Source organism: Myxine glutinosa, chromosome 5 (genome assembly GCF_964187855.1).
Source record: "Myxine glutinosa chromosome 5, kmMyxGlut1.1, whole genome shotgun sequence".
Taxonomy (NCBI): Eukaryota; Metazoa; Chordata; class Myxini; order Myxiniformes; family Myxinidae; genus Myxine; species Myxine glutinosa.
The window spans coordinates 89,862,794-89,878,796 of NC_136265.1; the positions used below are offsets into that span (position 1 = coordinate 89,862,794).

Below are 16,003 nucleotides of genomic sequence, written 5' to 3' on the forward strand. Positions count from 1 at the left end.
ATTGTTCCGGTATCCGGCCTTTATTCACTCGGATCTGGGTGCCGCCTTTATGTCTCAGGAGGTAAAGTCCTTTCTTGTTGAGCAGGGAATCGCCACCAGCCAAACTACTCCATATAATCCGCAAGTGAACAGCCAAGTAGCGTGATTTAATGGAGTAGTCTGGAAGGCTGTGGAGTTGCGGACGCCATCATTGGGAATTCATCAATGGCCTCAGGTATTGCCCGAGGCTTTACACGCGATTCGGACTTTACTCTGCGCTGGGCCATGTGAAGGAAATGTGGCAGAGCCGAACTCGCCCGACCCACTCATACAACCTGCACCGCTCATGACACCGGCACCTACACTTTCGGACTCGGTGACCAATTTACCATCTTCGGATCCCTTGCTAACCGATGGGTCCGCGATTCCCGAGCCGTCATTGGGATCTGATTTGACGAGACGGGAGTCACCCTGTTCAGCGGTCTCTGAGCCCGGGACCGCACGCTACCGTACTCGAGCTGGGCGAGAATGTCGCAGGCCGCAACGCTTCGGATGGTGAGGGGGTGGGGGGGGGGGTGTTTTGTGACTTTGATACCGTATAAATACTTTATAATCATGCGGGCTTGCTGGGACTTTAACAGGAGGATGAATGTGATGAAATTATGGTTGATAACTGTTGCAGTTCCCGCTTCAACCGGTGACAGCTTATAAAAGGGGCTGAGTTGTCGGGAGAGGGATTGTCTGCATTTGTCTGGCTTCAAGTTCGTAAGAAAGATGAGGTGCCTTACATATGACTGGCTTTATATAATGCATTGATGAACGCTGGCTTATAGATTATTACTCTTTTAATAGATGGTGTGGAGTTCCATCGGAATAAAGCTCATGATCTCTGCAGTTTATGTGGACTTGATTTTTCACCACAAACACCTTCTGGTGAAACTCTCAAAATCTAGATTCACTACTCACGTCAACTCATTCATTCCTCTTTTTCACCTGTGGAACTGCACTCTCATTCACCTGTGGAAACATGTTCCACATTTTCTTCAATCTCTTTCTTCCCTCCAGGTCTTCAAGACAGCTGCTCCTCACAATCTCACATCATCCCCGGATCCAACCATCATGTTTTCCACCACAAATTACTCCATTCCAAAGCACTCCCTTTTTCCAGGTCATTGTCATTTCCCCCCTTTCCCTCATCTCTTTTCATTTGTTCATTGGTTGTTGTTTGGTTTGTTACTTTTCTGTTTCATCTACACTTTCCCCTTCTCCTTCTTGTGTTTCATTCAAATTGTTTGCAGCTTGTTCACCGGAATGTGTCCTCCTCCTTTCTTCCTTCCCTTCCCTTCATTTCACTCTCACATTGACTCTGCTATTGTTGTTTTCTCCTCTCCATTTCATTCCCTTCCTTTCTGTTCCATCTCTTCCATGAGCCTCGATCATGTATAAAAAACTTGGCAATAACCAAACACAGATCCCATCAGAAGTCATGTCGATCACACAACTCACCATTCAGCTGGTCGCCTTGCTCCTCTTCTATGCCAAAGGAGTTCACATCCTCTATTTTTATCTGCACAATCTCAGGAAATCCTTCCAGATTCTCAACCTTCATTCCACGCCCAAGCACAGCCGGCTGTTCCGATCTGAGCTGCACACGATAGGAATCCTTCCAACAGCCAACTTGAGCGTACATGGTCGGTGAACCTTGAGAGGGGCAACAAACATACCACTCTTCCTGATGTTTGCTCCACTCTGAGTACCTTGATCTGATAAAGTACGACATGTGAAGTACCTCTGTACTTGACGTTATCCTCTCCCAAAATCAGTTGCAGCAGTTCCAACACGGCAACATTCACCAAACACAAACACACACCATGTGACACACCCAAAATAAAGTGTACATGGTGCAGATTCTTATGTTAATGAACCACCTTTAAAGTACTCTAATTGTTTTACATGTTGATGTGAATGTTGATTTGGCCACATATGAAACAATCAAAAGTTTAGATGTTGATATAAAATCTGAGCCTTTCAGCAATTTTAGGATGAAGACATTCAATGTTGAGAAGGCCTTACACACAAGCACAGGGGATGTGTATGAAGGAGTATTTGTGCTCAGATGTAATCCATGCCACAGGTGTGCTGATATGCAGACAGTTTCCCCACATCAATAACTTTCAGGTGATAAATAAGAAACCACTTAAAAGAAAATCGGATGGAACAACAACATTCCTCTGGAACATGTCCATGGGAATTCAGTTCATGTTCATCACACTGGGAAGTAGGACTGACTCACCTGTATTAAAGATTTAAAGGAAGACCATTTGTAAAGTTAGATATTTTGAACTGTGGGAAAGTTAAGTTTCTTTGGAAATTTAATGTATAAACTGCATATAAATATTTATTAAATGCATTAAATTTGCTCAGGACACAACAACAACAACAACAACATGCATTTTAAGGCCATTTTCCCTGCTAGAGCGGGGGTTAGCCTTGCGGTCCCCATGACAATCTTCTCCATTTTTCCCTATTTTCTGCATCTCTCCTTGTTAACCCCCTTGCCCGCATTTCTTCTTCCACCATCTTTAGCCAAGTCTTTCTCGGTCTTCCCCGTCCTCTACTTCCTTATACATTCATTTCCATCACTCTTCTCAACCAGTCACTTTCATCCTTCCTCAACACATGACCAAACCATCTCAACCTGTTCCTCTTCACAGCATCAATCACAGGCTCTATTCCCATCATCTTTCACAATTCATCATTTGTCTTCCTCTCTCTCAACGACACGATACTCCGCACATCCACCGAACCATTCGCATTTCCACCCTTTCCAGCCTTCGTTGCTGCTCCACATTCATGACCCATGTCTCGCTCCCATAAATCATAACACTTTCTCACACATACAGCATACACCTTTCCCTCCAGCTTCAGCGACCCTCCCCTCATCATCAGCATGCCACTCAGTTCCCGAAACTTCTTCCATGCACATCTCACTCTAGCAACCGTTGCCGAGTCTGATCCACCTTCTCCATTCAGCATGTCTCCGAGGAAGCAAAATGTATTCACACCTTCCAGCTTCACGCCGTCTCCAAGATCCAACTCAACATTTCCTCCATCTGCAGCTCCCTCTGTGCACACCTTCTATTTGAATGTAGCTGCCACACTGGTTAATGACCCTCTTAGACCACTACATTTTTGATGAACCCACTCAGCGCACATTGTACATTGAATGGAGTTCACTCCGACACCCTTGCTGCACACAGCACAGGGCCACTTCCCAGTTCTTTCCACCTCACCACATGCTTTACCACTTGCCATCACCTTCGTCTTTCCTATATTCACCTTCAGACCTTTTGTCTCCATACATTCATTCCACTTGTTCATCTTTTCCTTCAGTCCATCCATACTTTCCGCAATCAACACCAGATCATCTGCATACAACAACTCCCACGGTAAACCCTCCTTTACGGTCTGAGCCAGCACCTCCATCACAGCTACAAATAGTAGTGGACTTAGTACCGACCGCTGATGCACTCCCACCTTCACCTCAAACTCACCACTGTTCCCGTCCTTCGTCCTTACAGCTGTGCGCGCTCTTTTGTATATTGCCATCACAACTCTGATCAACCATTCCTCCACTTCTAACTTCCTCAATGCCCATGTCAATACTTCACGTGGAACCCTATCGAATGCTTTCTCCAGATCAACAAAGCCAAGAAACAACTTCTTCCTCTTCTCCATGTACTTCTCCTGCAACTCCCTGACAATAAAGAGCGCGTCTGTCGTTCCTCTTCCTGGCATAAATCCAAACTGCATTTTGTCGATCTTCACCTTCTTCCTTATCCTCCTCTCCAACACCCTTTCCAATACCTTCATTCCATGCTCCAATAACTTTATCGCTCGGTACGAGCCACACTCCAGAGGGTCACCTTTCCCCTTGTATGGAGGGACGAGGGTACTCAGTTCCCAATCCACTGGAATGCGGCCTTCTTTCACCACCAGATTACAGATCTCTGCCATTCTCTTCACACCCCCAACTTCCTGCTGCCTTCAACATATCTCCCACAACTCCTGTCAGCCCTCCCACTTTTCTACTCTTCATTGCTTTTATCGCTTCCTCAACTTCCTTCTCAGTTATCTTCTCTGCCGGTCGTAAAACTGGATTACTCTCTATGTTGCCATCCCATTCATACTCTGTACATTCAACAGCATTTCCATATATCTTTTCCATCTTCCTTTAATTCCATCTGGGTCGACAACGATTTGTCCCACTTCATCCTTCAAGCAACTCACACCCATCACATCACACCTCTCTTTCGCTATCTGCTTTGCAATCCTGAATACCACTCTCTGACCCTCTTCCAAATCTGCTCTGGAATTTCTGCTCAGGAAAAAGGAAGAATAGTTATTCTCCTCCTCCTCCTCTTCCCGTTATAAGGTGTGAGGTCCAATGGCTCCAAGGTTCTGCCCTACCTTGACCACGATACACCTCCACTTCACTCTGTTCTGTTCTCAGCCAACTCTCTCCACTCCCCAACAACTCACACGTTAGCGGTGGTGGTGGTGGTTCATATGCAGCCTCTGTTGTTGTCCCTCTGCCAGTGCCACCATTTCCAGAACATGAAGGTCGGCTGGCATGACACACGGCATCAGAACTTTCCCTTTCAAACTCATTGACATCTTTCTGTCTGTCCTTACTCCCTCTACCCTCATAAACACGTTCACACCCACCTGGATCATCCTTTGCACCCATGCTTCCGACGTCGGCAAAATGAGTTCCAAGTGAATGGTAACGGGGGCATTGTATCAGCGGCACACCCACACCCCAGAAAATGATGCAGCTGTAGCGGCTACTGCTGGGTTTTCACAATCGCCTTGCACCTATCAAGGACGCGGAGCGATCACCATGCCGGGCTCGTCCAGGACGCCCGGGCAGGCCCGCGCTCAACTTGCCAGGCCTCGGTCGGGACGCCCAGGCAGGCTCGCCCTCAACTTGCCAGGCCGCAGCCAGGACGCTGGGCCACGCCCCCTCTCGCCTTTCCTGAGCAAACGCTCCGGGATAATATGTATATATATTGCTGCCCGATAAACGGGCTTTTCAGAGTGCCTGAGTGTTTGGTTTGATTAAAGCAACTCGGATGAATTCCAGCTTTTTGTCGCGTCCATTCTTCCGATCGACGTGGGAGCCCCAGCTCCTTCACAGCCAAGGAGCCACAGGCTGCACACGCACCACCACCACCACCACCACCATCCCCTGGTCACTGTCCCCCAGATAATCAAACCTATTTCCCTCTCTGATCTCCTTCCCCTCTAACCTGATGTTCATTTTTTTGTCTCTGCTGCCCAACCCACGTGACCTCAGTCTTCTCCATACTCATCTTCAGCTCATGTTTCTCAAACATCTTCCTTTCGCCCACATTAGTGTTACATGAGACCTCTAAATGACTGAAGCCACCAATGGTCACGTGGTGGTTCGAAAACATGGACATCGCGGACCAAGTCACGAGATTAGCCTTCTCGATCGCTGATATCGAGTGAAGAAACATGTTAAAATCTATCAGAACGGTATCTTTAGCGCAACTCACGAATGTGTTTAAAACCCCAAATCTCCACAACATTTCCTCACCTCACAACTCGCTTTGTATAAAATGTTTCTTTCGCTGCTCGTTTCTTGGGAACCGCACTACCACAGCCACGCACGGATCTTCTTCTTCTTTACCATAATACTCATAAATGATACTTCCGTCGAGTCCCGCTCTATCATTATCTCACCCCCAACAGCGTCTATTACGAGCTCATTGTTTCCAGTATTTAATGTTGTTAAAATGTATTTCACACAAAAATATCCATCGCTGAAAGAAAAGGAGGAAAGAGAAGGTTTGACAAGCCAAACCAGAATATACACCCCCGGTGGTATTTTCAGATGCGACGTCACTGAAAGGTTGTTGTTGTTGTTTCCCTTTGCTCGCGAAGCGAAGAGCGGGGTTAAGCCTTTAGTTATGTGCGTACATGTGCCATGTTTGGATTTTAAAAATTCATTTTCTCGACAACCGTTGGTCCGATTGACACGAAATATTACCATATGAGCGCCTCGCCTGTAACTATTTTTTATTCATAATTATGACGTCATAGGTTACGTGGCACGGACGCCATTTTGGAAAAACGTCACACCTCCATCTCCCAAACCGCTCAATGGAAAAAAATGGAAACATGGCTCATTGTCAAGTACTCCCATGGGGAATAAGATATGTTGATGATGATGTCATCGTTGCCTTAATTATGACGTCATAATTCAACAAGTACAACGCTTGGATCTGATCAGTGTGAAAAAAACAGAAATTCCTCTGCAACTGTTTCTCCGATTGGCACTAATTTTTCAGGATATGAGTGGCTCCTCCTGTGGAATTTTTCAAATGATAATTATGACGTCATAGCTCACGTGGTACAAGCGCCATCTTGGAAAAATCGAAAAAAGTTGCACCTCTATCTCTGAAACCACTCCATGGAAAAAAATTAAGACATGGCTCATTGTCAAGTACTCCGCTTGGGGAATAAGATATGTTAATGATGATGTCATCGGCACCTTAATTATGACGTCATAATTCGGCAAGTACAACACTTGATTTGATCAGTATGAATTTTTTTCTCTGCAATTCTTGGTCCGATTGACACTAAATTTTTACCATACGAGGGCCTCCTCCTGTAGAATATTTCAATGATTATTATGACGTCATAGGTCACGTGGTACAGGTGCCATCTTGGAAAAATCGAACACCTCAATATCTCTGAAACCACCCCATGGAAAAAATTGAGACCTGGCTCATTGTGAACAACTCCCCATGGGGAATAAGATATGTCAATGATGATGTAATCGGGGCCTTCGTTGTGATGTCATAATTCGAGAAATACAACACTGATCCATCTGATCATTATTTTATTTTTCTCAGCAACTGTTGGTTTGATGGACACTAAATTTTCACCATCGGAGCGCCTCCTCCTTTAGAATATTTTAATGATAATCATGACGTCATAGGTCGTGTGTTACAGGCGCCATTTTGGAAAAAACGAAAAACGTTGCAACTCTATATCTCCAAAACCGTTCTATGGAAAAAGGTGAAACGTGGCTCATTGTAAACAACTCCATATGGGGAATAGGTGTTGTTAATGATGACGTCATTGGTGCCATAATTGTGACGTCTTAATTCGACAGGTGCAACGCTTAGTCTGATCAGTTTGAAATGTATTGAGCATGATCTATGCAACAATTCTATTAGAGAAGATAAATTTATGATGTCATCGCTCACGTGGTCTGGCAGCCATATTGGATCAAAAAAAAAAGAATACGTTAAAAATCAGAAGAGTTGGCTCACACCAAGTTGACTGTGCAGGGCAAGTATTCGATGAATACCATAGAGGTTATTGGGGGTACACGGTTATTCGAGGACCAGATACCTTTCTCTCAACTGTCCCGCATTCCAGGGGTGTGTTCAGTTACCAATCAGCTAGCTATCGCTTGCCAAGCCAGACGTTCCTTATCAACGGTATCAAATGGAGTGCTTTAGCCACTTGGTGAGCGCTCTCCAATAAACCTGGGAACTGAACCCACCTCTGCTGGAGAAACCTGAAGTCCCACAAGCCACGGTAGACATGTGGGGAGAGGAAGAGTTTTTCAGAAAGTAATCGGGTGGGTGAAAAAGAGATAGAAAGGAAGAATGTGAGGGGAAAAAGAGCGAGAATGAAAAGAAGGAGATCGCATTGGCAGATTTGGAGTAGGGAGTAGTGGAGTCCAACAAACACGTGACGAGACAGTGGAGTTCCGCACATTAAATAAATACAAAACAAGTGAATCCTCTTGGATTGCGCTGAGGTTCGGGCATGGAATTTCTAGGAGGAAGTATAATTTGTATGCAATGAAAGTACATGTAATATGGGATCGAGTAAGATCGAGTAAGCTTCACCAGTGCGCGTGCGCGAATTTACGTCACGTCGGCAGCGAGAAGAGGTTCCCCAACACGAACCAATCAGGAACTGCCACGTCACACATATGATCTCAGAATTCCTGTGACAGGAATTCGCGTTACACTGGCTGGAAGTCATTCGCTAGAAGCGCTTCCTCAGCGCTAATAATAAAATACAAATACAAGAAGACACGGGTACCATTTGAGAAAACATCACCACAAGTAATAACATTGATAACAGTTGGACGAGACAAATACAAAATGGCTGCCTTAGCATTGAAAGTTTGTCTTTTGGAGCAAAAAGGAAATCATAACACAAACAAAACCAGAACCACAAGTTCAGGATGAACACGTGACATTTCCAGGATCGAATCTGTGCTAGACTCGTCGGCGCTGAGGAGGCTCTCTGAGAATGGCCAGAGAAATGTCCACTTTAACAAGCACATGATCAGAAGAACCGATTGGAGCAGCAGAAGAGCAGCCGACATTTGCAGGGAAGTTTGTTATAACCAAGTCCAGAAGAGAAGATACTCCATTGACTGCGATCCCGGGCGGGAAATTGACAGATTGTGTCAGTCATAAATGAGTCGCAGAAGTCCTTTGCTGAGGTGCCATGGCTGTTGAGAGATGAACCCACACCCAGCCAGCTGGCGTGATGACAGTTGAAGTCGCCACATATGAGGAAGATAGAGTTTGGATGAGTTGATAGAAGTTGGTCCATGTTGTCCGACAGCGAAATGTAAATGGAGTCATCCCTGTTTGGAGGACGGTACAGAACACATATGAACAAGCGTTACGCCTAGGTCCCCCATCGGTGAAGTGATGTGAGTTGACAAATTGGAAGATGCAAGGCGGCCATCTTGGATTTTGACGTGGCGACCCAATTTTCAATAGCGTTCTTCCTTATGCCTAGATACACCCACACACCAGAGTAGAAGTTGGTACTTCGCTTATTTTTCAAGATATTCCGCTCACAAGGTTCAGACATACATGGCGGCGGCCATCCTGGATTTTGAAGTGGTGACCCAATTTTCAATAGCGTTCTTCCTTATGCGTAGATACACCCACACACCAGATTAGAAGTTAGTAGCTCGTTTATTTTTCAAGATATTTTGCTCACAAGGTTCAGACATGTATATGGTGGCGGCCATCTTGGATTTTGACGTGGCGAGCCAATTTTCAATAGCGTTCTTCCTTATGCCAAGATACACACACACCAGATTAGAAGTTGGTACTTCGCTTATTTTTCAAGATATACCGCTCACAAGTTTCAGACATACATGGCGTCAGACATACATGGCGGCGGCCCTCTTGGATTTTGACGTGGGTTGCACCCACACACCAAATTAGAATTCGGTCCTTCGCTTACGCATGCACGTACGCACGCACACCCACCCACAGGAACGGACACACGGACGGAGTGGAAAACCATAGTCCCCCTTTCGCTCCGCGGTGCGACGGGGGACGACAAAAGGTGGGGGCGGGGAGGAAGCCATAGCCAGAGGTACTCCTGTGGGTGGGGTGGAGAGAGGGCAGTGCAAGGAGAGTGAGGAAGAGAGTTTTTGATAAAGACAGCCACCCCACCACCAGGACTAGGCTCAGGTCTATCATACCGGAGGAGGGAGTAACCAGGAAGAGATATTAAGGAATCAGAGACATCTTGAAGGAGGAAAGTCTCTGTTAAGCAGATCAAGTCTGCATTGTCAGAAGCAACCTGAATGGAGAGATCAATCAGGTTTGAGCAAAAGCCCCGGATGTTTGAGGTCCATACCCTCAATGAGGAGAGAGGGGGAGCATCGGGTGGAGGACAGGGGAGGGGGGGGGCAGGGTCAGATGAAGGATGAGAGGGGGAGGTAGGGAGAGCAGTTGATAGTGTGTCAGAGATTGCAGAAGAGTTACAAGAAAGGGAAGGATGAGGAGGACGAAAAGTTTGATGGTGATGGGATGCAGCACAGTGAGGGGGTGTTTGAGGGGGGGGGGGGCAGAGGAAAGTAGAAGGTTGGGGGAGGTGGAGGTATGAGATAGAAGGGAGACGAAGTGGGTAGGAGGCAGCTTTGAGAAGGAGATGGGAGGAGGGAGAATTTGGGAGGGATGGTTGGTGGGGAGATTTGAAGGGGAGGTGTTGGGGGGGGAGTTTTGAATGGGATGGGCAAGGGGGGAGTTTAGGAGGGGAGGGGCAAGGAGGGAGTTTAGAAGGGGAGGGGCAAGGGGGAGATTTGGAGGGGAGGGGCAAGGGGGAAATTTGGAGGGGAGGGGCAAAGGGAGAGTTTAGGAGGGGAGGGGCAAGGGCAGAGTTTAGGAGGGGAGGGGTAAGGGGGGAGATTTGGAGGGGAGGGGCAAGGGGGGAGTTTAGGAGGGGAGAGGCAAGGGGGGAGATTTGGAGGGGAGGGGCAAGGGGGAGTTTAGAAAGTGGATGATTAATGAAAGATGAACATTTATAACAAATTGGGTTTCTTGTGATTTTCAAGTTGGCGATCCGTTTAAGAACGATGGAGGAGGGGTGGAATGAATGAGAATTTAGAGCATGTAGTGAGAAAGAATTATAAGAGATTGAATATTTTTTTGAAATGGAATGAGTTGAAGAAGAAATTGAAAGGAGCCTTTTAAATAGGAAGAAAAACAGCGTGTTGTAATAAACCACTGAATAAAACACTGCAGGGGAAAGTTTCCAACATATTTAACCCGAAATAGCCCGGGCTATTTTGAAACTGCACAGCCCGGGGGGGGGGGGGGGATAATTTGCCCCCCCCCTCAGATTTCGGGCATTTATCGACCGATTGTGACCAAACTTGGCGTGTCTGTGTCCCATCATGTATTTTACAAGAATGCATAGTCAAATTTATGATATCTATTGTTAATTCTTAATTTGTCTAATTAATGATGCAAATATGCAAATTTTTTCAAGGAATTCTCATTTTTTTCAGTTTTCCCCCCATTTATGGAGAAAATGCAATCAAATTTGGCATGTTTGTAGCTTGTCATATATAATCTAAAAGATAGCTTCGTCAAATTAATGACATGTATTGAAATTTCAAATTTATAATTGTAATTAATTATGCAAATATGCTAATTTTTCTTGAAATTCTGAATTTTCACATTTTGATTACCACGTCAGGGCAGAAATCTTTTTTCTAGTTGTAAATTGAAGAAAGGTGATGTTTAGTGTATGTTTTGACAATTTATGATTGAAATGTGGGAAATGATTATGCAAATTAGACAAATGAATATTCATTAGCAACAAGAAAGTTGAATGTTTCACAGTAATTTATTAGATGTGACATGAATCAGCATGCTCAAAAGCAATAAAGAATGGCAGTTATATTTGGGTGTTGAAAGTCTACTGATGATAACATAACATTTATGCAAATCATATGCATAACTGTTCTCAGGTCACATAATAAATCATACAGACAGTGTCATGAATATTAATTAGCACAAAGTATACAAAATTCCACTTTTGCATTGATAACGAGATCTGACTGTTACATGATTGAAAACAGTAATGAATGACAGTTACAAAAAGTTTATATTTGGATGTTCCCAGTCTACTACATGTAATCACATATTCAATTTATGCAAATCATATGCATAACTGTTCTTGGGTCACATCATATATCAAACAGACAGTGTTATGAATACTAATTAGTAAAATTATCACGAAAATTCAACTTTTCCATTGATATGATCTGACTACTAAATGACTGAAAACAATATTGAATGACAGGAACAAACAACTATACCCTTGTATCTTCAAAGTCTAACTCGATCTAATTTATGCAAATCATGGACTGGACTGTACCCTAAAATTGTAGATGGAAAAGATGGCAAACATTTCTTTATCTGGTAATAACTAATAAGTATACATGTATGCAATCTTGACTGGCATACATGTAATCATTTGAACTTGGCGTACTGTAAATTATGTATGAAGAGATGTGCAAATTAGATCAATATCATAATCAAATCGAGATTGTTATTGTTTACAAAATGTAAGAGACACCTGACAATTGACAATCCTGAAAGTCCCTTTTTCAGCATGAAGTCCAATTTTCTTCCTTTTTCTTTCAGTTAGTTTTGTTTTGCATAGCATGCCAGACAGAAGTGAACAGTATGTTCTTTGCAACATGCCTCACCACAAACCTGGCACTGGCTTGGTGTCTTTGGCATGGCGTTTTTCCTCAGTTTATGTCCTTCTCCATGTGACTGATCTAAGCAGGCCCTGCAACGACGAGAATCGCCATGATGGTCCAACAGATCTCCCCCTGGCTCTCGATGTTGCACGCCGGCTGCCTCTGTTCCTAGTGCTCTCTTCATCTTTTGGGCAATGGGTGTCGATAATCCCCGAAGAGGACGCGCCTGTATGAAAGGGGTAGTCAGTTGCTCGGCTAACGTCAGTCCAAAGTCGAACGAATCGAGCTCTCGTGGTTTCTCTCCTTTGTTGAGAGCATAGATCGTCAGTGCGTTGACTCGGCAGGTATCGAGGAGGTATGCCAAGGCCACAATTGTCCACCGGTTGGATTTCGGCTTGCAGGTGAAACTCATTGCCCGTTGATCAATGACGTCCGTCCCCCCCTTTGTGTAGTCGTACAGTTTGTATGCAGCCGGCTTCTGTTTCCCATCGTCTTTTGTGACTCCGAGGATGGGTTTCATGGATGTGACCAACAGTACATTCTTTGTCCCTGATGACTTGGTGTTTACCACGTATGAGTGGAGGCTCACGTTCTTGTTTTCCCTGAACCAAGCAACTTTGTAGGAATGCTCCTCTCGTCCATCAGTCGTCTTCATTTCTTGGGGTAACCCCTTTCTATTTCTTTGTATTGTGCCTGTGACTGTTATTCCTTTTTCGAATAACCATTCTGTGAGTGGGAGTGACGTGTGCAGCCGATCAATGGTGAGATTGCGGCCTCGCAACTGTTGGTGCTCCTCCATTTGATTTATGAGGTACTTGACTACCTCTTCAGTTCCTGTCACATAGTGGTGGGTAGGGTGGTCACCGGTTGGCTTCCCTGCATATGGTAGACTGAAGAACGTGTAAGGATGTCTTGCATCGTTCAGCGAGCGAAACAGTAGGCCATACTTTGCCGGCTTGCTCCTGTTGTATTGCCTGAACGAAATTCCAGATCGCATTGGATACAAGGTTTCATCAATCGTGATGAAATCACTGGGTATCAGGGCCTCTGCACAATTCCTGTTCAGCAAGTCGTGGAGCTCGCGAAACGCTGCGAAACGATCGTTTCTCCATCGCTCTGGTCTTGTGTCCTTATCATCGAATGACAATTTGGTAAGCAGAAACTTGAATCGGTTCTTGCTCATTGTAGCGCCGAAAACCGGATGACCAACTCGATCGCCAAAGAGCCATTCGACGTCTAGCAGATTCTGACCGAGCATTCCTCTGTAGTAGAGCATGCCCAGCAGTGCTCTTATTTCCGTTGCCGATGCTTCACAAAGGTACGAATTCTTGTCCGAGTTGCGTACTTCTGGGGTCAAATTGGAAAGGTACTTGTTGATCTTTTTGTTTGTGTTGGTCAAAACAACAGCAAGCATGTCGTCAGAGAAGAAGCACCCCCAGGCTTTCACAGGAGTATCTGCATGTCTTGCATTCCGATTGACACCAGGAATTCCTGCCAAGACATTGGGAATATTCTGTCGTCCTCTTGCTTGTGGCTGGGCTGTTTCCTAATGTATGCTTTTCCCTGGGTCATTTCGTTTCGGTTTCTTGACTACAACTGTGTATTCTTCTGGAGGATGAGGTAAAGTCCATGGATCATAGTTCTCAGGATCTAGCGAGCTGTCGACGCTGTTCACTGCTCTGAGAGCTCTCTTTGGTTGAAAGGGATTCACCTCCTCCGCTTCAGGATCTTCGGCAGGGGGTTCATCTGCATGTTCTAAGTATTCATCATCTGACTCCTCTGGAGAAAGGCGACCAACCAGCTCGTCGTAGTCATCGTCGTCACTTTCGAACTGTCGAAATTGCTGAAATAGTTGCATCTCCAGGTCAAGTTCATGCTCAGGTTCAGGCACAGGTTCTGGCTGAGGCGGAGGTGGGGGTTCAGGCTCAACATGTTAACGCTGAAATGACAAAGGATATAAACAATACTAATTAGAATAATGTTTGGTTTTATATGTTGACAATGTTTCACTATTTTCAAATGTTATGATTTTTATGAATAGTATATTTACATTCTAAATTATTCTTGCTTTCTTATTTTCCTTTTTTTTACTTTGGATATAAAAATAAATCAATGAAATGAAATAGAATATAAAATATCAATTACTCAATTTACATGCCATAAGAAATGCATTATTGTCATCAAATAACATCAAAAAATATCTGAATGAAGAATCAATATTATACAAGTGGCTCAAAGAAATACTGTAAGTGAAAATCTGTAACTCACCTTTGTTGTTCTTTTCCTGGGAACACCACTTGATGTTGAAGCCATGATTGGTGATAATCATCCAAATGATAAATTCGAACGAATCCAAAATTGAGAAAGATGTCATGTCTCTTCAGCACTAGCTGAACAAGTAATGACTAGAACAGTTGAATCATTGTATGGACTAAATAGACAACATACAAGTTCACTTGTTCACTAGATACAGTGTATAAATATTGAATTGGGATGCTGAAAGGAGAGTAGAAGCAGATTAGTAGGAACAAGAAGTGATGCTTATCAACAGTGTCAATTTACTCTTTTGTCTTTCTCAGAACAGATTAGGCAGGGATTAGTATCAGTAAATAAACCTGTTTATAAAAGACTTGAGTAAGCAGAGACACAAGGTGTGAAAATGCAGTCCCATGGATCACAATGTACATGCAATTCGAAAATGGTCGTTTTTGCTATATTATTATGTTACTAATTTTCTTGTGCACTTCTTTGTTTTATTCTATCACTATGTATTTAATTTTTGTATATCTAGAATAATTCATTATAATCCACTATCAACAATATGAAAAATGTGAAATTATTTGTCTACTGACATTTTTTTAGATTGATAATTTTCTTGTTTCTCTCTTTGTTTCCCAATTCTTATGTATTTCTTTGTTTTTAATTTCTTATGTATTTCTTTGTTTTTAAATCTTTTGTTTTTCATTGTTTTGTTATCTAGAATAGTTGATGATACCCAAAAGGGATGTTATCTGAGGAAAAACAGAAAAAAACATTCTTCTGACAACACTTCTTGTAAAACCCATACATTGTACACACAAAATCATTGGAAACCGCCATTTTTTTGTGATGTTGGTCACGAATATGTGCTATATCTCCGCAACCATACCCCCGATTTTCGCAAATAGGGTCTTAAAATGTGCGTGAGATGTGAAAGAAAAAAGTCATGAAATTTCAGCGCGAGATCTTTTTGCGTTAAAAGATTATCGCGAAAAATTTCGAGGGGGGGCTAATTTAGCCCCCCTCCGGGCTATTCCGTGTTAAACAGAACCGTGAAGAACAGTCTTATCTATCTATAATTCCAGTAATCTCTGTGTGTATGCGACCGCTGTTTCTCGACAACTACCGGTCCGATATACTTGAAACTTGCCAGGTATATTGCTGGGGACCCGAGGATGTGCCTTTTCAAGGTTTGAAATTAATCGGACAAGTAGTTACCGAGCTATGTCCAAAAAACGATTCGACCAATCAGAGAGCAGCGAGCTACCGAGCTATGGCGATTTAGCCGTTCGCCGTTCGCTTTGGCTTTGCGAATGGACCAAACCATTTCATGTAAATAGAGGGGGGGGGGGGGGTTCTACCGTACTCGCAAGCCGTTCGCTTTGGCTTTGCGAATGGACCAAACCATTTCATGTAAATAGAGGAGGGGGATATAATTTTAGATATATATATAGTACGGGCATGCCCTAGTATTCACAAAGATACCAACGGGGAGAGGGCCTTGAGGGACAACCATGAGTCACTTGAACAGGGCAAAAGGTGGAAGGCTTTAACACGTGGACAGAGGTGGAAGGCCCCGATAATGGGGGCGGGGTGGGACAGCGCACGTGGACAGAGGCGCACGATGGGGCAAAAGCACGAGGAGAAAGGGAAATAAAAGTTGTTGTTTTTGTGGGGGGG

At 44.1% G+C, this 16,003-nt stretch overlaps 1 protein-coding gene across 1 annotated transcript in view; it reads right to left on the minus strand.

Moving 5' to 3' along the window:
* The window catches only part of LOC144892331 (uncharacterized), a 37,862-nt gene extending 32,203 nt beyond the window's left edge, over window positions 1–5,659 (minus strand). Inside the window, exons 1-2 of the mRNA XM_078778326.1 lie at window positions 5,603–5,659; window positions 1,486–1,680 (exon numbers count right to left, since the gene is read on the minus strand). Of these exons, the coding sequence (XP_078634452.1) occupies window positions 1,486–1,669 (184 nt within the window). The 5' untranslated portion in view covers window positions 1,670–1,680; window positions 5,603–5,659. The remainder of the gene's footprint in view (window positions 1–1,485; window positions 1,681–5,602) is intronic.
* Between the last annotated feature and the right edge of the window lie 10,344 nt (window positions 5,660–16,003).